A 26,561-nucleotide genomic window follows, 5' to 3' on the forward strand; every position below is an offset into this window, starting at 1 on the left:
TTGGGTTTGGATGGCTTTGGAAGTTTAATTTGAGCAGAGAAAGAAAGGATTAGCCTTTAGTCCCAAGCTAATTGACATCAGTGTTTTGTCTGTCTCCAACATGTTGTAGTGAGTGAGATCCTGTATTTTATGCTCCTGTGCAATGTGGCTTCCAGAAAGAAAAGTTTGAGCTTATCTCAATTTCCCATTATTTTACTGTATTGTACTGTCTTCAGCATAAACCTGTTTCCTGTTAGACTTTGTTTTTTATTTATTTGGTAGTGATTGAATTGTTTTTTGGGGGAAAATTGTACTTTTTTCCCCTGCAGGACTTATAATTTCTCTTCAACTTCTTCGTGGAGAAATGGAGCAGATTCGAAGGGAGTATCCTATGATCTTTAACAGAGGGGTGGCTGTTACCAGAAAAATAGGTTTTCCAGATGTCATCATGCCTGGTAAGTATATGAAGGTTCCACTCATTTGCTTGTAGTACTTTTAACACTGATAATTGTCACTGAAGGTAGGATAAGAGGATGAAAATTTTCTGATAATAGGTTTGAGTGATTTAAATGTATATTGTGAGAAAGTGCTCATTTTTAGTAGTATATAAATCAACAATAATTATATTTGTTCAAAATGTTTTTTTAACAATTAAATATTCTATATAGATTTTGTGTAGAATTCAAATACAGTAAAATACGTTGTACGTGCTGCTCCATACCTTCTGTAGTAGAAGGAAAGGGGTAACAGGTATGGCATAGTACATGAACAAAAATGTATGGAGTAGTGGTTAGAACACAACAAGATGGTCTTAAACTGACGACTTGGTTACTGCTACTCTGCTTCTAGTGCAGTACTTTTTCCTCCTAGCTATTACTTGTAAGAGTCATGACCGAGTACTAGAATGGTCTAAAATTAGGAAGGATTGTATTTGAACTAGTGAAAGGCTCTTCTCTGACCACTTTTCCTTAAGCCAGAGTTAAACAATACTGTGAGGAAGCGTATATCATTCAGGGCTACGGACCTGGTTTTCTTGAACAGCAGCTGCCCCATGCTGCATGACAAATTACTTTCGAAACTAAGGGAATTAACACATGGGTCAGCTGTTCAAAGAAAAAGTTAAACATTCCAGTGAACTAGTACAAAAGCACCTTTGTTTGGTCATTAACAATTTTTATCCCAATCTTTCCTCAGTATTACAAAGCAGCCAACAAATGCAAATATAATAAAATAAAGTAAAATATATTTTTGTCCATATAAAAACATTTCTTCCCTCTTAAAAGAAAGTCAGCAATATTCAAAAACCTACGTTAGGGCAATACCTTTATTGGGCCAACCAAGATGTCATAAAATCACAAGCAAGCTTTTGAGTTCTTCAGAACTCTTCATCACATTAGAGTATAGTGGCGAGATGATAAACAAAGCAAAAAGCATGAGGGGGGAGAAAGAGAAAAATATATATTTGGTTGGTGGTTAGGCCATCTCTCATCTTGTAAGAGATGTAAGATAGTGTGAGAGCGGAGGCAGCAGACATTCAGATGAGACTGTACTAGTTGCTATGTAGGTGTCAGGTTGCAAAGAGATCTCTTTTGGAAGCAGAAACATACAAACATACATTGGCTGCTGCCCTGTCTATGCAGATACAAAAAACAGAGTATGGCTGTGTTCGCATGTAAAGTTAAGCCATGCTTCAGTGTTAGGAGGATGAAGCACAGCAAGCCTTGGGCTTACATGCTTACTTCCCCCTCCTCCTCTGGCATGGGTGTCAGGAGGAGTTTGAAAACTTTTGCTTCCATTTTAGCCTAATTCCAGCTTGTTGTGACATCCAAACTTGAGCAAACTGTGGCTAGTCTTAACTGTGGCTAGTGGAAACAAGCTAACTTTAATTCCTAATTTATAAAGCTTTTTTGTCCGTCCCCCCCCACTAATCATAGTTATGTAAAATCACAGTTTAGGATTTGGGCATAATGCTAAACTTCTTTTAATTTTTAATCTAAAATGGAAGCAAAACTTTCAATCACCAGGGGAGAGGGGAGGCTTGCTACAGCTTGCTTTTATAATATTAAATTATTATTTAGCATTACATGTGAATTGGACTCATGCCTGTTTATAACAACAATAAAAGATATGCCTTCTGAACTGTGATCAGGACCGAAACAACTCTACAATTTGTTCTATGCATGCAAGGGTCCTTTTGGATATTTGTTTCTTGAATAGCATCATCCCATATAGCATGGCAAGCAACTTAGAAATTAGGGGGTATTTCAAATCTAGTTAACGATTGGTCATAGGAGTTTCCTTTCAAAAAAAAAAAGAGAGAAAATCCATCTAGATAATGGCAAGCTCTTTGACTTTACCAAAGTGCCTTTTTGATTCCTGACTTGAATCCAGTGTGTAAGCACAAGTTTCCGATCAATCTACCTCAAAGAACATTTCTTTTCTTGCCCACATTTGAAGTATTCAGTCTTTTATTTTGAGTGTCTGAAGAAAAATGCATGTATCATCTTCTAACTGTGAGTGATATTGGGTTTTATTTCTCTTAATCTTGTCTAAATTTTCCTGGCTCTTTGTTTACTTTCCCTTCATTCTCTCCCTTTTCTTAATGGCACAGAGATGAAGATAGTTGGGTGTAAGTTTTTGCTTTACTGTGTTCTGTCAATTTATTGCTTGCTATTTTCCCATTCCTACATCATATTTTCATGGAATGTTTGAGGCTAATAGAGATAACAAATCAACAACTTTGCAGGAAGAGTATATGTTGCAAATTGCACAACTGAGAGGTTGGACAACCCCTTTTATACAGTCTGTGGCAGGTTCTGACTAAAACTAAGTTTCAGAGCCATACACAGAGACATGTAGCTGTCCAGCCCCTAAAGACTGTTCTTTCCCAAGGCAGGAGTACTCCTGGAATGGGTAACTTAGGAAGGTACATTGCAAGGGCAAGTGTATAGCCCCTGGTTTCTGTGATATTAAGCCTTCTTTCAACCTCCCACTCCTCATACATAAGTAGCTTATCTAGGTATGTGGTGTATCTGAGTAACTGTGGGAGTAGGTAAACAACAAAGATAAAGACATCCATCCAGCAATTCTGGAAGGAAAATAAATGGGTAAAGGGTAATTATGATGGCTCAATACTAGCTGTGCATTTGAGGTGGCATGCTGAGCTAACCCTAAATGTTTACAACTTTCTAGGCTAGTATTAATATACCTGCATCTCAATATTGGATAATGTGAGGGACAGCAGTTCCCTAAGATGGATGTTGTCTTGCCCTTTCTATAGGAAAAAATAACAAATTTTGTTTCTCAGAAGAGATGCTAGAAGAGTTTGATGTTGGAACTTTGACCCAATTAAGCCCAGGTGGGCTGTGGCTCAAAATCTTGTACCAATCAGAGATTATCCCGCTAGATAATTATATAGCTGCAAGAGTGGCTGTATACTATAGCTAGCATGGATTTTTCACATTTCACAATGTTAAATTGAAAATATCCCCCATGCCATTCTGATGCTTCCCATAAGCTCATTTCAAAACAAAACCTTACAAAACTTATAGTCCTGAACTCAGAAACGCTTGCTTAACAACCCTCTCAATTTTCATGGCGATACACAAAACAGTCAGAAAGAATCAAGAGTTCAAAGTCTAAAGAGAGAGAGAAAAACCCCAGATCCCTTTTGGACTTTTTTCTGTCAGAGATATAATCTGTTGAAATTCATTAAAAATCAACCATGCTCACAGAGGACCTATAATCCTAATACTGACCTTGCCCCATACTCTGACCTTCATCTTCTGCAGTTTAAAGGTTTAAAAAATGCCTGGCTGATTTTTATTAATTTAAGAATTTTGGCATTGAACTGAATGATAATGTGGGGCGTGCTTGTTGGCAGTGCATGTGTGTGTGATCCATAAAGAGGTGCCAATGCAGATCGGTTAGAAATGATCCAGGCTAGGCAAAGTACTTTTAAGAGTCTTTACTGACATTAAGGTTTGTTAGACACAGTTCTCCTTCCATACACAATCCCCCACACTGAACTGTCCGTGAGTTATGCCTCTTATCTGAGCGGTTGCCCTTGCCAACCATCTGCTGGCCTTGACAGTCCAGGTACAAGCTCCAGTACTTTTTAACCCCTTTATTGCAGAATCTCTTTCTGTGAGAAACACAGAAGGCATAATAGGCCAACTACCTGTTGCTCACAGAAAGCACAAATAACCATTATCTTATTTTACATTTACAATATAATACAAATTCAATTCATTTCAGTAAACAATTTTACATATCATTTTGTTTTCCATCACTTTGATACAGTCTCTTTTTCCTTGTTCTCCTTTATTCATACAATATACATTTTTGTTGGATTTTATTTGACAACATTTTTCTCAGAATTAATTTACATTTCATTCTTCCATACAGCATTTCCACATTAAATCCATTGTTTCAGTATCTATAGGCCCTTCTTTTTTCCATTCTGTAGGATATTCATCTGTCTCATTTTCCTTGTGTTGTGTTACACTAAATGTGAACCTATGTGGCGGTTTTCCTTTGTTTGCTCTTTCTGAACGTCTCAAACTATCTGTTTCCATTTCTTCACTCTTATCTTTTATTGCTCCTGCACTTGTGCTAGCACTTGTTCCTGGCACTTCTGTATCCTGCATTCCCATGTCCTCACTTCTAATTCTCTTAATGTTGCACTTGCCACCTCTAATTAAATCTGTTAAAGCATCTCTTAAAGGTATTTGTGGTACATCTGCTGCACTCTGTCTGTGTGTGTCTTCCAGATCAACTGTTTGACTTTGTTTCCATGTATGATCAATTACTTTGATACTTCTACTAAGTACCACTTGTTGCACTTCAGGAACCCAGATTCTATAGAATGCATTCTGAAACCCCAAAACACGGCCTTCTTGAGCCCTTGGAGCTATTTTTCCACGTCTTTTCTGTTTAGGAACATGAACCCAACATTTTGCGCCAAAACGTTCAATGTGTGTTAGTCTGGGCTTTCTCCCTGTCAGCTTTTCGTATGGAGACATTCCTATCATTCTATGCATTAGACGGTTTTGTATATACATAGCATAAAGAATACATTCACCCCAATATGTGTTGTTTAATTCTGCATCTGCTAGCATAACTCTCATGGAATCCTGCAGAGATCTGTTTTTCCTCTCTGCCAGTCCGTTAGAATATGGGGAGAAGGGGGCAGTGAGACTTTGGACTATTCCCTTCTTTTCCAGATATTCTTTCAATGCATTACCCGTGAATTCACCCCCCTGGTCTGATCTAATATTTTTAATAACAACCCCATGTTGTGTCTCTGTTTTCTGTATGAATGTGCGTAATTTGTCCTCTGCTTCACTTTTCTTTTTCAATAAGTACACGTGACTAAATCTAGAAAAATCATCCACTATCAACATGAAGAATCTCGCTCCTCCTTTGGAACACTGCAGAGGTCCTGCTAAATCAACATGAATAAGCTGATATGGTTCAGTGGTAGTGCTTTCAACGCTCTTATTTATGGGTGCCACTGTCATTTTTGTTTTATAACATGCATCACAATCCTCTACATGCTCACAACTTTTCAGCGTTAAGTCACTACTATGCTTTGGTGTGTTTTTAATCTTTTCAAAGTTGGCGTGTCCCAGCTTTCTATGCCACTCATGGATGCAATTTTCGTGTATTTGTTTATTTACTCTTAACCAAGCACATTCCAGTTCAGCGTGCTCACTTTGTATTATAAACATTGAATTCTGCAATCTCCCTTGCATGCATATTTCATTGCCTTTCTGCACAAAACATTTCTTTCTTTCAAACACCACTCTATAACCTATTTCAGTTAATTTCGTCACTGAAAGCACGTTATAGTTTAATTTCGGCACTAAAAGTACATCTGTAATAATAGTCTTAAGATTACTCAACCTTAAAGTTCCCCTGGCAATTACGTCACGCGTCGATCCGTCGGCTAAACAAATCTTCTCCTGAACAGTCTTTGAAGTGTGAAACAGACTTGCTTCGGTAATTAGGCAATTTGACGCTCCGCTGTCTAAGAGCCATTTAGAGTTAAGTGTTTTATTGCTCTCCTTAGTGACAAAGTTTACACTTGGATTCTGCCATCCATAGTCCCTGTTTCTTCTTTTCTTGCTCAAACAATTTCTTTGGATATGTCCTCAAGAACCACAAAAATAACACGTTTTGATTTCTTGCCTGTTTCTTGAGTAATTCTGTTGTGCTGTTTCAGCCTCTTTAAACTCAGTCCTTTTGCTCTCCTGTCTTCTGTTCCATTCCTGCTGCAACTTTTGTTCAACAAAGTCCAAATTTAATGTCCCATCAGGTAATGTTTCCATAGTAGTAACCAGATTGTCCCATTTTTGATTAAATGAAGATAACACGATATAAACCATTTGCAGATCGCTGTGATTTACTCCATGGTCCTGTAACTCAGCAAACAGACGACGAAACTCAGCAAGATGCTCACTCATAGTCACTTCTTCTGTAAAACGCATCTGATATAATTTCCGCGCTAAACACAGCCGGCTCCCTGCTGTTTGCTGCACATGAGCAGCCCTTAACGTTTCCCACATTTGATGTGCTGTCGGCTCATTCCTTACGTGTAGCAGTTGAGAATCAGACAGCCCTAAAGTAATAAACGCTTTCGCTTTCTTGTCTCTCTTCGTCCACGCTGCTGATGGAGCGGCCGGAGGGGGATTTTCCACCACGTTATATAAATCCTCTTTGACTAGAACTGCTTTCATTCTCCACTTCCAACTGGCATAATTAACGGCACTCAATCTTTCCAACGGCATCCCAGTTGACAGGTTTATCGCCATGTTGCTCACTCCTTTACTTTGCTTTGCTTTTCGTTTACTGCTCCTTTTCTCTTCATAAGAACATAAGAAGAGCCTGCTAGATCAGGCCAGTGGCCCATCTAGTCCAGCATCCTGTTCTCACAGTGGCCAACCAGGTGCCAATTACGGATTGGATCAGCTTCGGAACCTCTGTTTATGGACCGAATCCTGGGCCCATAACCCTTCTGTTGGCAGTGCGTGTGTGTGTGATCCATAAAGAGGTGCCAATGCAGATCGGTTAGAAATGATCCAGGCTAGGCAAAGTACTTTTAAGAGTCTTTACTGACATTAAGGTTTGTTAGACACAGTTCTCCTTCCATACACAATCCCCCACACTGAACTGTCCATGAGTTATGCCTCTTATCTGAGCGGTTGCCCTTGCCAACCATCTGCTGGCCTTGACAGTCCAGGTACAAGCTCCAGTACTTTTTAACCCCTTTATTGCAGAATCTCTTTCTGTGAGAAACACAGAAGACATAATAGGCCAACAGTGCTCAGTAAGAACCAACTATTAGTGTTCTAAAAGCCAGACTCACAGCTGCTTGGCTTGCCTAATCAGGGGGCCATACCCACACCAGTCTTTGATTTCAGGTGAGACAGTCATGGCTTACCTCAGAGAATCCTGGGAAGTGTAGTTTGTGAAGGGTGCTGAGACGAGACTGCTATTCTTCTGACAGAGCTCAAGTGGCCAGAGTGGTTTAACAGGCAGCCGCTCTGATTGAAGGTCTGTGAGGGGAACAGGGCATCTCCTAGCAACTCTCAGCACCTTTCACTAACTACACTTCCCAGGCTTCTTTGGGAGAAGCCATGACTGTCTAAAGTGAAATAAAGGTCTGGTGTGGATGTGGCCAGTGTCAGCTTTGGTTTAAATTTGGGTGGGAGGCTACATGTGCCTGCTGTAGAATAAAAAGGTGGGGGAAATGCTGAAAAGCAATGATACTGTTCAGAATGTTTTCCTTTTGGAAAGGAAAGGGGCTTCCCCTCTGCCCAGTGCCCACCCATCCAATCTCCTCTCCTCCCCTCCCTGCCTCTCCCCCAGGTCAGTGTTAGACTACGACCTGGGAGACCAGGGTTCGAATCCCCACATAGCCATGAAGCTCACTGGGTGACCTTGGGCCAGTCACTGCCTCTGAGCCTCAGAGGAAGGCAATGGTAAAACCACCACTGAATACCATTTACCACGAAAACCCTATTCATAGGGTCGCCATAAGTCAGGATCAACTTGAAGGCAGTCCATTTCCATTTTCAGACATGATTGCACAGAAATAAATCCCATTGAACTCAAAAAGTATGGAACTGATCAAACCCACCCTCTCTTCTCCTCCCCTCCCTCTCACCCCTTCCCTCCCCCTCCAATCCCCTCCCTCCCCATGGTCAGTCTTACCTATCTTAAGCATGATTGCACGGGAGTAAATCCCATTGAACTCAATAAGCACGCAAATGATCAAACCTGCCCTCCCCTGCCCCTTCCTTTGCCTCTCCCCCTCCAATCCTCTCCTTCCCCCTCCTTCCGCTCCCCTCTCCCCTCTCTTTCTCCTTCCCTCTCCTCTTCCCCTGCTCTTCTCCAATGGACAGTTTTACCTATCCTAACCATGATTACATAGGAGTAAATCCCATTGAAATCAATAAGCATGCAAATGATCAGACCTGCCTTTCCTCTCCTTCCCTTCCCCTCTTCCTTACTCCTCCACTCCCCTCTTCCTCATTGCTTGCCCACTCCAGCCATCCCCCCTCCCCCCCTCCCCCCTTCAGTTTTATCTATCCGAAGCATGATTGGACGGGTGCAAATCCCACTGAACTCAATAAACATGCAAATGATCAAACCTGTCCTCCCCTCTTCCTGCTCCCATTCCCCTCCTTCCCTCCTGTCCCCTCCTTCCCTCCTGTCCCCTCCCTCCTCCTTCCTCCCCTCCCCCCTCCCCTCCCCTCCCTCCTCCCCTCCTCCCTCCTCCCCCCTCCCCTCCTCCCTCCCCTCCCTCCTCCCCCTCCCTCCCTCCTCCTCCCTCCCCTCCTCCCTCCCTCCTCCTCCCTCACCTCCTCCCTCCCTCCTCCCCTCCTCCCTCCCCTCCTCCCTCCCCATCCCCTGTGGTCAGTTTCACCTATCCTAAGCATGATTGCAGGTGAGTAAATCCCTCTGAACTCAATAAGCATGCAAATGATCAATTCATTCTCAGCAAGCTTGCACAGGATCCCATTTCTCACCTCCAGGATTAAAAAGCAGCAAAATTCACTAATAGGCAAAACACCTTGCGGTTTAAGAATGTACCTATAGCCCACAGATATTTCTATCAAACTTTAAAGAGCAGGGAAATTAAGACAGTTGATATAGTTCAGATGGTCACTTTATATCTGATTTCCTTTGCAATTTTAGTGAAGTTTCCTATCAGAAATCATTTTCTTTTGCTTCTATTTCTGTGAATATGTGAAGTACAGCAACACTTTGCAAAATTTACACTAAAAAAACTCCAAAAATAATTGTGGAATAACGGCACTGACTATTCTGCAGAATAGTCTACAGTGCACGAGATAAAACAGTAGGAGATGAAATCTAGCAGAATTCTAGGTGTGCTCTATGCTTTTAATTGACAGTGCCCACCTTGCTTTAAATGAAGTGGTTTAAACATAGTAGGCTAACTTTGTTTTTTACAACCTGAAGTAGCAACATATTGTAATCAGTCTGATTTTACATCAAACTGCAGTTTCAGATTCAACTGTTAATGCACCCAAAATAGAAATAGAACCTCCAATTTGAAACACAAAAGGCTGTCTTCACCATCATATGACATTGACCAATAAAAAGGCTTTGAAATTAATAAAAATAAATTTGACAGTTTTCTAGGATGAATAATGAGGGAAATATAATTTTCTAGATTAGATCTCTGTAGAAACATTAGTAACACAGGAAAGAAGCAAAGTAAGAACACCAACACACACACAAAAATGTAATTCTCCATCTTTGGAGATGGCAGGTGTTGCCACCACTCACCATATGCTCAGAGGCACATGTTACCAAATTCTTCCAAGCTACACAGCAAGTGGATTGGACTGTGAAAGACCAACCCAAATGGTGTTTGCATTTTGACCAATTTGTAGGGCAATACAATATCTCAGAGAGGAGATCAGGTCTCCTGCTCCCCTGGTGCATTCACTGTAGCTGCCCAATTTCCCTGCTTTTTAAAGTTTGATAGAAATATTTGTCGGCTATAGGTACATTCTTAAACCACAAGGTTTTTTCCTATTAGTGAATACCTGCCTGACAATGAGTAATCAACAGTAATTTCTTCTTTAGCTAGGAATCACTCAATTTGTTACTGAGGAGAGAAGGTACATAGGATTCCACAACTTAATTTCCTGTATGAGCTTAGAGGAGTTTGTTAACATGTTAAGGAATTGGACAAACCATCAAAATATGTGTAAGGTTATTTATAATTTACATTTGATAAACACCTCTCAAAGGTTTTTTTTGCGGGGGAGGTCTCTCAGAGTTTCTGAACTACTGATATTCCAAACAAAATGAAGGCTGGTAGCCATAGGGAATTCTCATTTCCCAGGACCTGTCAGTGTACAGAGCACAGGTACAGAAAATCAGAGCTGTTTGGCTCAAAACAGGAGTTTTCTATCACGGTATATAAAAACATGCATTCCAATCAGTCTTCATGCTTGCATTTTTCAGAGAACTTTTAGGAACATTAAGTTGGAAGTAACAAAACTGAGAGTGCTTTTTATAACAATACCTGAAAAAGTCACAACTTAATAGCAAAAGAAGTATATCGGGAGTAAAGGTAGCTGTGCTGGCCCATAAGAAAAATTCCAGAGTCTGAATTAGGACAACACCTTTATTAGGCCAATCAAAATGTTATAAAGTTTTGTGTAAACTTCCAGTTACCCAGAACTTTTCATCAATCTAAATGTTAACTAAAAAAAACAACCAAGAGGAGAGAGGAGAGAGAAAAGGCTGGCAGTGTTAGATCATCCAAGACAAGGATCGCTAACACTAATAGCCTTTTTTCTCTTCTCCCTGCCCCTTGTGTTTTTTTCAGCAACTAGGCTGATGTAGAGTTCAGGGGAACTCAAAAGCTTATACACTATTATAACCTTTTGGTTGGCGTAATAAAAGTACTGCCCTAATCAGGATTTCAAAATATATTAGTAAATGAAGTTGTAGGATATGTTGTTACCTACATCTGGGCATGTTGTTTCAGGAACATTTACAATGCTGAAAGAACACATCATCTCTCCTTTTCCTGAAGAAGTGTGATGGATTGGAAGTGGTGGCTGAAGTGAATTTGTTTTTTAAACTACAAGAGAACCGCATTTTTTTTATATCAAATACCTAATAAAAAGAGGCTTAACTTTGTGTTTTATTTACTAGTCTACCTGTTAAAAGTTCAGAGGAATTTAAATATAAAACTGTTAGAAAAATGGGAAATATTTCCAGGGAAGTATATAGAATTATAGAATTCAGTTGCCCTGGTCATGGCACTAATGCACATTTGAAAGTTAATTCAGTAATTTCAAATGTTATGTTTATCATTGTAGAGGAATGGGTTACATCATCCACTGAACATATTTCCCATCATAAAATTGTTATTCTGTTGGTATGACAGGGCCTTCTTATTTAAGCATAGAATGAAAACGTCAAACTTTCTTCCAGTTAGATTGCATACAAAATGCTAATAATGTGAGCGTTGGTGTTCAAATATATTCCATCAGTTTTATAATGTATTTATTTCAAAAAGCACTGTATTAATCTCTTTATATCCCTACTCAGCAACTAATATTATTGAAGGGCCACTTTGAAGGCAGGAAGAAGGAAGGGAGGGTGGGTCAGTGCACCCACTAACCTTACAAATCTACTGTAGACATAATTCCTTTGTTTCCCACTCACTATTTATAGCACCAAAGGCAGGGTTGCTGATGAAACAGACAGGAAAGTGGATGAAAACAATTCATACTGCTACCTCTTTCTCCAACCCTCATCATTTTGATTTTCATAGCAAGAAAATGAAGCCAGGAGGGGGGAGGGGGGAGGAGAGAAAGATGGGGATGCAAAGGAAAAAACTGATCTTTCTTGCCCTTCTCTTTTGCTTTCCAAAATGGGAAGCTGCTTGGAAACAGAAGTTGAAGGAATAACTTGCTTCCCCCTGTGCTCCTTGTCATCTTCCCCTTTGCTTTTACAAGAAGGGAAATGGGTCTGATATGGTAGAGGACGAGACAGAAGAGATTATTTTTCTGATGCTCTCTCTACCTTTCCAAGCCTGAAAACAATTTGAGAGTCAAGAGAAGAGAGACAGATAGGTGTGTGAGAGGGACAAATAATATTCTCACATTCCTTTGCACCCCTGCTCACTGGCCCTCCTTAGCTGCAAACGCAGGGAGAGGCAGAATTCTTACATTCGGCTCAGCAAATATGTGATAAATAAAATCAATTAAAAGTCAGTACTACTAGAATAAAAACCAACAATGTATGAGGAGCGACATACTAATGCAAACCAACAGGCTTTGATTTTTAGAAGAGGAGATTCTCTTCAAACTTGCATTTTTGTCCTGAATAAAATGTCAGTTTTCAATAGTCACTAATTTAAACAATATACACATATACTTTCTCAGGCCCCAAACCACAAAATTAACCCTCTTAAAACGTACAAATTTCTCATTCTTCAATATAACCATCAATACAAATTTTCCTGAGCCAATTAATATAAGCTACATCCTCTATACCAAATGCTTTAGCCTACAGTTTCAAAGCCTTTGGTTCTACTTCGACCACTACTTTTACAGGTTGAAAGCTTTTTCTATTCCAACCATTCATGAGTTTATATCTGGTATATTGCCTTCCTTCTAGTCACAACAATAAACTATAATAAGTGGTGAACTTTCACCAGTTCATTTAACTATTTTAAATTCAGCAACAAAGCTGAACCTTCAATAAATTCCAAAACCAGTTAAAGACAGCATAATTAAAATAGCAATGGCTAAACCAACCCACAAACAAAACTTGAAATAAGCAAACAGTCTAAAACAACCTAGAGAAACCACAGTATAGCAGTCCAGTTTAGTTCTTCATTGAGACCATCAGGTGCCAGGCTTCAAGGAACAGATCCAAAATATCCCTTTCCTTCTTAGTTTTGTTTCCAATGCTGTCCCAAATCCAGGAACATTTTCAAGAACGCAAACATTTTAATTTCACTCTCCATGTCGCTTTACTTTTGATTTAGGACATAATAAGAAAGATCTAATGTAACTAGGGGAATTAGATAAAAGCAGCTGGTAGGGGAAGGGTCCACCACCAATTTGCTTTTCCATGTCAAATTGTCTCCTGAATTTCCTAGAATAGAGGAAACCACTGGGGTTTAATTACAAGTATTTGTGAATAACATGTAGTTTGTCTCTCGGAACTGCCTTTTATTCAACTGTCTGTATTCAATAAACACCTGTCTTGAATAGATAAAGCCATCGTGGTGAATGGAAGGGGAAGAGACCAAGAAGAAACACTGTATATTTTGTGGGGCTTAGTTAATTGGGACTTAAGAGGTTGCAAATGTTTATAATTCAAACCAGAATTGAACAGAAATTTCTCGTGTTGCTGGAATAAACTCATCAGATTGGGTTTTGGCCCCACCTTGTGGTCGAAGGCAGGAAAGACAACTTGAAGGAAGTAGGCAACTCCCATAATGCACTCCTTCCGTTTGCTTTCCTGCCTTTCATGGAAGTGGTCATGTTTTATCCAGCTCCTGTCTTTTCTTCAGGCTTTTGAATTATTTTATATTGTAATTTCCCCTTGTCCCTCGCCTTTTGCTTTCTTATCCTGTTTTGGGCCTATTTAGTTTTGCTTTCCACAGTCTGCATTTTTCATGCTTGTAGTAAAAAAAAAAAAAAAAAGCTCCACTTTTAAACTGCTCCCTTTTCCTTTTTTCTCTCTCTGCCCTCCCCCTTTGCTTGCTTAACCACTTCGGAGAGGGAAGGTTGGAGGTTTTTTAGGAGGCCTGAGCTTTTTGTTTTTTCCCCCTCAGTTGCCTCACAAGGGACCATTAGTCCACTGTGTCTAGTCCACCAGACTTGTGTGCTGTACTTGTCAAATATTGCTCAGCTGCGCTTTCGTGTCATAATTATAAACTCCTCATGTCTGCTGATGGACCTCCCCTGGTACCCTCATGTAGCTCTGCAAGGCTAAGAAAAAGTATTTAGACTCTCAGCCTGAGGAGATGCTGAGCAGATGGCCAAAAAGGGCACATCTTAACAGCCTTCAGAATAGCGCTTCCACCACTCCTCCGGGTCTCAGGCTGCAACAAAGTTGACAGGGAAGAGTGAGGAAATATTTTTCAACATCAAGGTGAATTGGGAAATAACGAAATGCTAAGGAAGATGTTCTCACCTCACTCCTTTTAATAGGAGGATTTTGTGGGTTTTCCTCAGTCCCCTATTACACTCCACCAACAGTCCGCCAACATGTGTCAGCATCAAGGGCATTCTCCAAACCAGGGATCTGTTTCCCCTCAACTGGGTTTCTCCCTTACTGCAGACAAACAGATTAAAGATGTTGTCTTGGGAGAACTGGCTAGGGAAAATACAGCACCAGTGCAAACTACTGCTCCTGCTCAAAATGTCTCAATGTGCCTGGCAAGGCTGTCCCGTCCACCTCTAGGGACAAACCTGCTATGCAAGCCCTGTCTCATCCCAGGGATTTCTCTCACAGACAAGTCCCCGCCCTGGGGAATGTCTGTTACTGCATCCTCTTCTAACCTGTTTGTTTTCCATGTTGACAATGCTTGAGAACCTGCACCCTCATATCAGCAGAATATCTCGGGTGGTGATTTAGACCATTAGTCCCCTTCCATACTTCTGAGTTGGAGAAAGGGGAGTGGAGCGAAGGTTCCCTGACAGAGGATCAATCACTGCCTCTTCCATGAATCTTATTTTGCTCCCCTTTTGAACAGGGTGTTGGCAAATCTTGGCCTTAGTTCCAGTGCCACTGAGCCACTCCCAGCTCGGTCTAAGGAGGCAATTGTATTACCTGAGCCTAAGTCCTCAGTTAAATCTTCCTGTCCCTGGTCCATTCAAAACCATCACTAAGGCAGAATGGGATATGCCATTGTGATATAAAAAAAATCTTGCTCGCTAATAATACATTTTACAATTTAGATCCAGAATTTATAGAGCTGCTGAAGATTCCAGCCATTGACCACCCAGTCTCTGCTCTTGTGGCCAAGAATCTCCTCCCTAAAGATGAAGGTTCTCAGCTCAGGTATCCCAATGAGAGGCGCTTGGACTATGCCCTATGCAGGGTACATGAAGTTGCAGCTTTTCCAATTCAGGCTTCTTGTTCTGCTTCAGTCTTCATTCATGCAGGCCTTGTGTGGTTGGATGACCTGATTCACAACACTAACCAAGAAAGAGATCGCGTTCGCAAGTCCCTCCTTAAGATCTACAGGACAGCAGCGTATGTGGTGGATGTGCTCCCACCACCCTCGTCGCTGGTGCCAGGTGGCTCCCCTGACCCTGGGGCACGAGTGGTGGTGGGGCTAGAGCTCCAAAGTGTGGCAGGTCTCTGAGAGCAGCAGGATGAAGAAGAGGAGCGAGGCCGTGTGGAGGCCATGGCCAAGTGCACCCAACGCCGGGCAGCTTGAGCCAGCAGCGAACCAGATGGGGCGGTGTCTGAGGTGGAGGCTGCTGCGTCAGCTGCCCAGGAAGACCCTGACGGCATGGGTCCCCTCTGGGGAGCTCAGTACACTGGAGCCTGAGAGCTTGCCGAGCTGTACTCCGCTGGGAAAAGACTGCAGGAATGGACTAGTGTCATCCTGTGTTTTTCTCTGATGTCTTTCAACTTCTACAATCTCCTCTTCTGCTTGAGACTGGAACATGCCTACTCAATTATTGTTGGGATATGAGAGTCTTTTTATCTTGGATCAGTCTTGCAATACAAATACAAATAGAAGATCCATCAACTGCTTCTACTTCTTATTCACATGAATTGATATCAGGTTCATTTGCTTTTTCCCTGTCTCCAGAGATTGATCGCAGTCTTGATAGCTTCTCTTGAATGTTTTGTAACTTACTGGAATCGTAAACCACAAGCCACAGATTCAATCACTGTAGTACAATTGCAGCAGATATATCTTGCTTACAACAAATTTTCCCCCAATGGCCAGTGCTTTCAGGCAACAGGCCACAAAGACCCAGACTCTTCAGGTAGAGTTCACTGAGCTGGGGTGGGGACCTCCAGATGCTGACCATTACCCATGCTGGCTGGGGTTTATGGGAGTTGGAGTCCAGCAGCATCTGGAGGGTCACAGGTTCCCTACCCCTGTTCTTGGCTGATTTGTGAGACTAGGTGGAGCTACTATGGGTGATACCTTATAGGTGATGAAGTAGGCCAAGAGAGGTGTAGAATGTAAGTGGCGTAAAGCCCGCTTCAACTGAGCACTTATTAAGGGCACATAGCCTGGCTGCTTTTGTGGGGAGCCTACAAGCAGTAGTCTTCTCCCACTGTGGGTTCTCTCCAGCCACCAGTGCCTGTAGTTAGTCTGCCTCTGAACATGGAGTCTTCATATAACAACAGCAGCCATCAGTAGAGACTCTTAACAACAATGCTAGAGTGGAAAAAAAACCCTGTTTTATTATGCTTTTGTATTGAAATGTTATGTTATTAATTTGATATGTTTTAATTGATTGATAGCTTGTTTTATGATGACTTTAAATGTGATAATGTTTAGGTAATCAATTGGAGTTGTTGGATTGTTTTGAAATTATTTGAAATGATTGTTTTTTAATTGATTGCTATTGATGTCATCATTTGCATTTTTGTAAGCCACTTTGAGCATATTTGTAAGGAAAAGTGGCATATAAATTCAAGTAATAAATAAATAAATAAATAAATAAATAAATAAATAAATAAATAAATAAATAAAGTGACACTAGATGGAACTCAGTTTGCAGCTTGCTCTGGGAACAGATGTGGTGACCAGAAGGATTCTGTGGCTGAAACACTGGGAGATGAACACTACCTCCAGGGTCAACCTATCTACTGTCTCTTATTCCAGAGAGAAATTATTTGGGGAAGATGCTCTGAAGGATGTCCTTGTAGAGTCTAAAGACAAGAGGAAGGTGCTGGTTTCCTCTCAGAGAAACAACAGGTGATTTTCTCATCACTTCTCTCCTTACTCATTGAGTCAGTCCTTTCGAGACTTTCATCTAGCCCAGAGATACAAGGACTCCAGACCCAGCTGAGGTAACTGGAACAAGCCAAGATATCCTTTCAGATATCAGCAAGGAGCCAAGTTCCCTTCCCCCCAACAAAGGGGGCTGTTCTCAACAACTGCACTGACACCAACCACCCCTGTTGGAGGCTTCCTTCAACAATTCTTCCACACCTGGCAGGCCTCGACAACAGATCAGTGGGTCCTCAACTCTATTCTTCAGGGTTACAAAATTGAATTCCGGTCCCAGCGGCTACCCTGATTCCTTCCCTCACCAATTTCCAACTCTCTGGTGAGGCAGGAGATTATACAGAACATCGTTCAACACCTGCTCTCCATTGCAGCCATATAACTGGTCCCTCCAGGAGAATTTTTCTTCGGCATCTACTCCATATTCTTCTTGGTGCCAAAGAAAGAAAGAATTCCTGAGGGCCATACTGGACATTCGATTTCTGAACCATTGGGTCATGCACAGAAAGTTCAGGATGGAGACCCTGGCGTCTATCAAGGAGGCTTTTCATCTTCAAGACTTCTTAAGCTTCCTTGAGGTCTTCTCCACATTCCCATCCACCCCAATCATTGGAAATGTCTTCATTTTGCTTACAACCAGCAATATCTCCAATTTTGAACTCTACCTTTTGGCCTAGCCTCAGCATGGAGGGTATTCATGAATGTTATGGTTTCCCTGGTGGCTTGTCTTCACCTCTAGGGCATTCATGTGGTGGCCAGAAGGACTCTTTGGCTGAAACACTGGGAGATGGACATTACTTCCAGGGTCAACCTGTCTACTGTCCCTTATTCTGGAGGGATATCCTTACTTGGATGACCTGCTAATTGGTTTGCCGACCAAGTTATGGGCCTTTCAAGATTTCAAGGTTACGTTGTCCGAACTTGAGTCTCACAGCTTTCTGGTGAATGTCCAGAAGAGCCACCTGATTCCTGCGCAACACTTAACCATGTAGGAGAGCATCTGAACACGGTCAGCGGGACAGTATCTCTCTCACCAGAGAAAGCGCAGTCCATCAAGCCAGAGGCCCTCAAGTTGATGATGTTCAAAACAGCAGATCTAATTTTTTAGCAAGGGTCCTTGGTCTACTAGTATCGGCATCACAAGTGACTCCATGGGCCAAACACCATGCATAGCCTCTCCAGTGATTCCTGCTCCTGTTTCAACATGCTGTTGCCTGCAGACAACATGTTCAGCTCCAATGTACTCCTGCACTGAGAGCAGCCATGTCCTGGTGGACTCAGGATTGAAATCTTCAGAAGGGCCTTCCTTTCCTGGAACCATCTCAAATTCTAGTAACATCAGATGCCAGTCTCAGTGGATGGGGGGGGTACTGCCTGGGCCACATGGTTCAGGATTGTTGGTCCCCAACAGAACAAATGAAGAATATCAATTGGTTAGAGTTAAGAGCAGTGCCCCTTGTCCTGCAATTCTTTGCTCCTTGTCTTCACGTGTCCCACATCCTTTAAGGACCAACAACACTATGGTAAAAGCAAATACCAACCAGGAAGGGGGGGATGAGATCTGCAGAGCTGCAGGCAGAGACCTCACTGCTTCTCAGTTGGGCAGAGGTTCACCTTCAATCCCTGTCCGCCAAACACATCAGCGGGGCATCCACTGTTCAGACTGATTGGTTGAGTTGGAATAAGTGAAACCAGAGGAGTGGATGCTTCATCCAAAGATCTTCCTTCATCTTCAACACCACTTTGGGAAGCCACTGGTAGACCTCTTCATGTCAGAAGACAATCACCAGCTCAAGAAGTTTTTCTTGAGGTTCCACTCCCCCAGGGCAGAAGGCCTGAATGCTCTCATCACACCTTAGCCCAGGGGACTGCTTTGTGCCTTTCTTCCAATACTCATCCTACCACAAATCCTAAGGAAGATCAGAGAGGAAAGGGCCTGGGTGATCTTGAGGGCTCCCTTCTGGACTCCATGCCCTGGCTGTCAGAAATTCTGGCTCTTGCAATATCTTCTCCATGGCACCTTCCACATCGCCCAGACATAATCTCACAGGGTCCTCTGCTTCATCCAGACCCAAACTGCCTCCAACTGATGGCCTGGGTATTGAACAGAGGTGCCTCAGAAAGTTTGGCCTTAACACCGAAGCCACTGAAACCATCTTAGCTTCCAGATGTCCATCAGTTGTCTGCATTTACTCATCAACATGGAAATCCTTCAACTCATGGGGCTCCTTCAAGCAACTATCTGCCCGCAAGGCAAGGATTTCTCACATCTTGGCTTTTCTTCTGGATGTATTGAAGAAGGGTCTTTGACCAAACACCTTAAAGAGAAAAGCTTCAATAGTTTGTTCTCTTATTTCAGATCCAGCGTCCACATCCCTATCCACCCATCCACTCCTGAAACATTTCCTATGGGGGGCAATCCTAAAATGTCCGCCTACTGTGCATAGATTTCCCTCCTGGGATTTGCATAAGGTCATGCAGGACCTGCAAAAGCCCCTTTTGAACACTTATTCAATGTCCCACTAAGGATTCTGTCACTGAAAGTTCTTTTCCTCATGGCCGTAACATCTGCCCGCGGGGTCTCTGAAATTAATGTCCTTTCGGTGGTCAAACACCTTTGCATTTTTCATAAAGATAGGGTCATTCTCCCAACATATCCCTCCTTCCTATATAAGATGTTGACTAAATTTCATAGACAGTAAGAACTAATTCTTCTGATTTTTTTGTCCATCCCCATCCCATCCCCTGGAACACGCCTGCCATTCTCTGGATGTCAGATGGGCACTGAAGATCTATATTGCCAGGACTAAGGACATTAGACTGACTGATACACTTTTTGTCTCTTTCCACCCAACCTCTCTGGGGCAGAGAGTAACCTCCTCCACTCTGTCAAGATGGATTAGAGCTTGCATAGCTCTTGCCTACGATGCTCTGAGGCTTCCTGCCCCTGATAGGATCACTGCCCATTCTACAAGAGCTGCAGCCACCTCAGCAGCATTCTCAACTGATGCTTCCATAGAGGAAATCTGTAGGATAGCAACATGGGCATCCTGAAGTTTCTTTACCAGGCACTTTAAAAAGGACACTTATCCTTGGGTAAGGCAGCATTTGGCAGGAGGGTCCTCCAGCTGCTCTTCCGAAGTAGGGGGCAGCAATCATCTTATCCCACCCTACATTGGGAAGGTTTAGAAAATCCCAATCTGATGAGTTTCTTCCAGCTACATGAGAAAGAACCATTGGTTCGCTACCTGAATGGTAGTTCTATGTTGCTGGAAAGAAACTCATCTGGCCACACCCTTTTACTGGCTGCCCTTTTTCCTGTACTGATAGTTCTATGTTTACATTCAGTGGATTCTCCTGTATCTACTAACTTATACGGAAGTAGGCTTTTTTCTACTGCTGTTATTTCTCCTTTGACCTGTTTGAGCTCCGCGGGGATGCAAACTGAAGGAGTACGTTATGGGAGCTGCTTACTTCCTTCAAGTTGTCTTTCCTGCCTTCAATCACAAGGTAGCGTCAAAACCCATTCTGATGAATTTCTTTCAAGCAACACAGAACTACTATTCAGGCAGGGAACCAATGGTCCTTTCTATGACATGGAGATAGAATATAATATTATGTGCCCCACTAACAGTTTTCTGAATGTCTGTTTCGTGCATTCTTCTGAACATGAGCACAAGGAGCTGCTGTTTTAAGAATTCTGAGATTGGACAGGGGGCAGTTAGGAGAAGGGGAAGTGAAGATGCTCCCACGTTCAGCTCAAAATATATGACAGAAGTCCCTGAAACAAGTCTGCTAGCAGCAAAAGGGCCAAGAGGATCTCAGAAGGAAAGGGTGTACCTCCATCTGATGACTCTCCAGGAATAATCTGCCTGTAAAAGGATTTGGATTATGGGAAGTAGTTGGTCTTAGTGTCCCCTCTCTTCACTTCACTTTTGTAAATCTAAGTGGAGTTTTGTTGTTTTTAATGTATTTATTTGCTCATCTTTGTTTCTCCAAACTCTATATTACTTTGATATTAAGCTCTTTAATAATAGCGATTTGTTTGTTTTTGCTAGTGAAATTGTTGTTAACATACCTTCATCTCATATATTAATGTGGACCATATCTATAAGCCAACTCAGTTTTGTCACACTGTAGTGTCAAGAAAGGATATAGAGAATGGGGTATACAGATGAAAGTTTGAAGTGTTTAGGTAGAAGCAAGTTTGATTATTAATGGTTCTGTGATGCAAAGTAAATAAGTATTTGAGGGTCAGTTCTAAAGATAAAACCTGCCCTCTCCTACTCCTAGATGGTCTGATGCTCACTAGCAGGGATTACACATGATCATCTCCCAAAATCCTTGCACTTTACAAATGCTTCCTCCACATGCACAGCATCCATATTTTCCTAGTAATAGGTAAGTCTAAACCAGAGAGAGGAGATTCTGAGATCCAGCTGTTTTCAGCCATGAATCTCAACAGCTTCTATTTCTCACTAGCTCTGCTTGCTTTTAAGAGCATATTGTTTCCCAGCTGAAACAGAACTTGATTTTATTCTAGATTCACTAATAGGCAAAAAAACCCTTGCAGTTTAAGAACGTACCTATAGCCGACAAATATTTCTATCAAACTTTAAAAAGCAGGGAAATTGGGCAGCTATAGTGAATGCACCAGGGGAGCAGGAGACCTGATCTCCTCTCTGAGATATTGTATTGCCCTACAAATTGGTCAAAATGCAAACACCATTTGGGTTGGTCTTTCACAGTCCAATCCACTTGCTGTGTAGCTTGGAAGAATTTGGTAACATGTGCCTCTGAGCATATGGTGAGTGGTGGCAACACCTGCCATCTCCAAAGATGGAGAATTACATTTTTGTATGTTTGTTGGTGTTCTTCTTACTTTGCTTCTTTCCTGTGTTACTAATGTTTCTACAGAGATCTAATCTAGAAAATTATATTTCCCTCATTATTCATCCTAGAAAACTGTCAAATTTATTTTTATTAATTTCAAAGCCTTTTTATTGGTCAATGTCATATGATGGTGAAGACAGCCTTTTGTGTTGGAATTGGAGGTTCTATTTCTATTTTGGGTGCATTAACAGTTGAATCTGAAACTGCAGTTTGATGTATAACCAGATTGATTACATTGTGTTGCTACTTCAGCAATGACTCTAGCTGTTGGAAAAAAGAGAATGCATGTTTTCAGCCTGCTATGTTTAAACCACTTCATTTAAGGCAAGATGGGCACAGTCAATTAAAGCATAGAGCACACCTAGCATTTTGCTAGAATATATTTCATCTCCCACTGTTTTATCTTGTGCAAATTGAGACACTCTTGATGTCCACTGTAGACTGTTCTGCAGAATAATCAGAACCTTCATTCCACAATTATATTTGGAGTTTTTTTAGTGTAAATTTTGCAAAGTGTTGCTGTACTTCACATATTCACAGAAATAGAAGCAAAAGAAAATGATTTCCTATAGGAAAGTTCACTAAAATTGCAAAGTAAAACATACATATGTAAAGTGACCATCTGAACTATATCAACTGTCTTAAAAATGTTGCTTCCTCCCTGCTAAACCAAGATCAGCACAGCACATGTCTTGTTTCTATTATTTGGGCTGATTGCAGGTGTTGCCACCACTCACCATATGCTCAGAGGCACATGTTACCAAATTCTTCCAAGCTACACAGGAAGTGGATTGGACTGTGAAAGACCAACCCAAATTGTCTTTGCATTTTGACAAATCTGTAGGGCAGTCCAATATCTGGACTGGGTGGGTTTGATCATTTGTATACTTTTTGAGTTCAGTGGGATTTATTCGTGTGCAATCGTGTTTGAAAATGGAAATGGACTGCCTTCAAGTTGATCTCAACTTATGGAGACCCTATCAATAGGGGTTTCATGGTAAACAGTATTCAGTGGTGGTTTTACCATTGCCTTCCTCTGAGGCTAAGAGGCAGTAACTGGCCCAAGGTCACCCAGTGAGCTTCATGGCTATGTGGGGATTCGAACCCTGGTCTCCCAGTTGTAGTCCAACACTCAGCTGGGGGAGGGGCAGGGAGAGGAGGGGGAGGGGAGGAGATTGGGTGGGTGGGCACTGGGCAGAGGGGAAGCCCCTTTTCTTTCTAAAAGGAAAACATTGTGAACAGTATCATTGCTTTTCAGTGTTTCCCCCACCATTTTATTCTACAGCAGGCACATGTAGCCTCCCACCAAACCAAAGCTGTCCCTGGCCACATCCACACCAGACCTTTATTTCACTTTACACAGTCATGACTTCTCTCAAAGAATCCTGGAAAGTGTAGTTAGTGAAAGGTGCTGAGAGTTGCTAGTGGACACCCTGTTCCCGTCACAGACCTTCAATCAGAGTGGCTGACTGTTAACCAGTCTGGCCACTGAAGCTCCGTCAGTGGAATAGGAGCCTCCTCTCAGCACCCTTCACAAACTACACTTCCCAGGATTCTTTGGGGGAAGCCATGACTGTCTCAAGTGAAATCAAAGTCTGGTGTGGGTGTGGCCCCCTCATTAGCCAAGCCCAGCAGCTGTGAGTCTGGCTTTTAGAACACTAACAGTTGGTTCTTACTGAGCATGCCCCACATTATCATTGAGTTCCAGCCAAGATTTGTTAAATTAATTAAAAATCAGCTAGGCATTCTTTTAAACTGCAGAAGATGAAGGTCAGAGTATGGGGCAAGGTCAGTATTAGAATTATAGGTCCTCTGTGAGCATGGCTGATTTTTAATGGATTTCAACAGACTATGAGAACTCTGACAGAAAAAAGTCCAAAAGGGATCTGGGGTTTTTCTCTCTCTTTTTAGACTTTGAACTCTCTATTCTCTCTGACTCTTTTGTGTATCGCCATGAAAATTGTTGTTAAGCAAGCGTTTCTGAGTTCAGGACTATAAGTTTTGTAAGGTTTTGTTTTGAAATGAGCTTATGGGAAGCTGCAGAATGGCATGGGGATATTTTCAATTTAAAATTGCGGAATGTGAAAAATCCACGCTGGTTTGTGTTCCCTAGAATATTTGTAGTTGTACCAAACTGAGATTTTCAACATTCTGCGATAGTTAACAGGACCAACCCTGCTGTTGCTGAGGGGCAGCAATGGCAGTTCCCATGCTGTTGTTCCTAAGCCTTCTGTGGCTGGAAAGAGATGTGTGTCCCCCTTGGCCTGTCCTGCATTCCCATAACAATCCTCATGGTCTCAGGTGCAGTGGAGCACACTATCCCATTGCCAGTATGGAAATAACATTCAATTACCAGTCCAGGTACCTTCCGTGCATGGATTGGTGGTGGTGCCATCTTGTCCTGTATTTCAGGCAGCAAAATGTATTGAATTATCAGCATATTGATAATTATGAGAATTATCTAGAATACCCACATGTTGTGGTATTTAATATCGTTCCCTGGTGTGGATGAAAGCATAGGTTTTCATCCACATGACAAAGTAGATAAAAAGGTGTATTCAAACCATTTGGGGCTCTGTGTGCATTGTAGGATGCAACAATATCTAGATATGGGGTTATCTAGAGTGACTATGTTTTTGGATGAATGGTGAACATAACTGAAACAGAAAGCCACTAGAGTCTAGCAAGAGTGTTTGGTAGGAACTCCCTGGTGAGTGGTTGGTAGGCACTATTCATGCATTCATTCTGCAGCTTCTAGGCAGTATACGATAAGGATAAAAAAGGGATATAGCATAATATCAGTTAGAATTAACCATAAAATCAGAAAAACATATTTAAAATGCCTGTTGAAATAAAAAGTCTTAACCAAGCAATGGAAGTTCACTTCTCTGGTCTCAACTGAGAAAGGGTTCCACAGAATTGAATCAATATTGAATGCACATAGTGAGAGTACCTCTTCAGCAACAGAAAGTGATAGAGGAGGAGGAGAAAGGGGTGTGCAGGATGGGATTCAAAAGATTCCTGGCTGCTGCAAAGAAAACCCCATTTTCTTGTACTATCAAAGTCGGGATGATTGTATAACTGGGTTGAGTGGTAATAGTCTTAGGAGAGCTTGGCCACAGTACTTCAGGCATTGGTTACTCAAGACTGGATTACTGCAATGAACTGTATGTGGGGGCTTCCCTTGCACTTGATCTGGAAACTGCAATTACTACAGAATGCTGCTACCAGATTGCTGACAAGTGTGAGACCCTGTCAGCATATAATACCTATGCTCAAAGATCTACACTAGGGGCCAAGTTTTTACCAGGCCAAGTTCAAGGTGTTACTATTGGTATATAAAGCCCTTAACAGCTTGGGACCAGTTTACTTGTGAGACTGCCTTACCCCATATGTGCCTGCTCAGGCACTTTGATCTGTGGAACAGGCACTGTTACAGATGCCACAAAATACTCATTCCACAATTGTAAGAAATTGTTCTTTTAGTTTGGGAGCACCTACTCTTTGGAATTCCCTGCCTGTTACCATCAAACAGGCACTTTCGTTGTATTCCTCTTGGTGCCTACTTAATTTTTTTTTTTGTTTAGGCAAGCCTAACCAGACACGTAGATGTTGATCTGTTTTAATTTTGTTTACTTAGTAGCTGTTTGAATTTTTTAAAATACGTTTTAATTACTTATTTTTAACTTTTATTGATAATTTTAATGTTTTTGTAAACTGCTTAGGGGTCTTTACATTTAACATAAATTTTGTTAAATCAATCAATCAATCAATAAAGGTCCTGTCCCTCCCTGGTCTAACAGGACAAAGGTAAAAATTAACAGTAATGACTATACCTGTCAGTTGCTTGTCGCTGGGGACTTAATTTTCCTACAATAGGCAGTGCTGCACACCACAGGGATGATGACTGTGTATCACATAGGCAACACTTCAGAATACATGGATCACCTGGCTTTTGGTTATGGCTCAGGCTGCTCCTGGGTCTTCCCTTGGCTGGAATTTCAGCCTTCCATTCCATGCATAGGCTACCTGTAATCAGCAGTGAATAACACAGTGCAAATGAAAGTAGGGAGCAAAATTCTCATTCAGAAATGGTCCCTAACATGTGCTAGTAAAATATAACTCTTTGTTAGTTATACAAAGCAAGAGAGTTGTACTTGTTACTAATAAAGAGTGTTTTGGCAACACATGCCTATAGAATCAGTACATTGGGGGGGAGGAAAATGGGAACATGTTTGTTGATTGTGTTGACTGCAGAAAGAGACTACAAGGGAGGAAATTGTATTTGTGTTAAAAATGAGAGGATTTCTGAATGAAAACAAATACCGTATATTCCGGCGTATAAGACGACTTTTTAACCCTGGAAAATCTTCTCCAAAGTCGGGGGTCGTCTTTTACGCCGGGTGTCGTCTTATTAGGGTTGCCATATTGCCCGGATAGCTGGGTTTTACCCGAATTCTAAGCATGCCACCCGGCGCCCGGCTAGCCCCTTAGGTGGCCCGGATTCTCAGCTTTCATTTAAAAAAAAAATTAAGTTTCTAGGTGGTGCGGTTCTCGAGATATATATAAAAACGTCAGGCACCCCCCCCTGGTTAAATCTTTTTTTAAACTACTGTGTAGCACTTTGTAGCTTTAACCCCGCCCGTTCAGGATTTCAGCCAATCAGTGAAGTGTTTGTTTGGTGGCAGTG

The 26,561-nt window shown here is 41.7% G+C and overlaps 1 protein-coding gene across 7 annotated transcripts in view; it reads left to right on the top strand.

Moving 5' to 3' along the window:
- DOCK3 (dedicator of cytokinesis 3) overlaps window positions 1-26,561 on the top strand; it is a 463,693-nt gene that overhangs the window by 171,788 nt on the left and 265,344 nt on the right. For all 7 annotated transcript variants that reach the window (XM_061617883.1, XM_061617886.1, XM_061617884.1 and 4 more), the window contains exon 14: window positions 309-434. In XM_061617883.1, the coding sequence (XP_061473867.1) occupies window positions 309-434 (126 nt within the window). The remainder of the gene's footprint in view (window positions 1-308; window positions 435-26,561) is intronic.

The sequence above is a fragment of the Rhineura floridana genome, chromosome 3 (assembly GCF_030035675.1).
Source record: "Rhineura floridana isolate rRhiFlo1 chromosome 3, rRhiFlo1.hap2, whole genome shotgun sequence".
Taxonomy (NCBI): domain Eukaryota; kingdom Metazoa; phylum Chordata; class Lepidosauria; order Squamata; family Rhineuridae; genus Rhineura; species Rhineura floridana.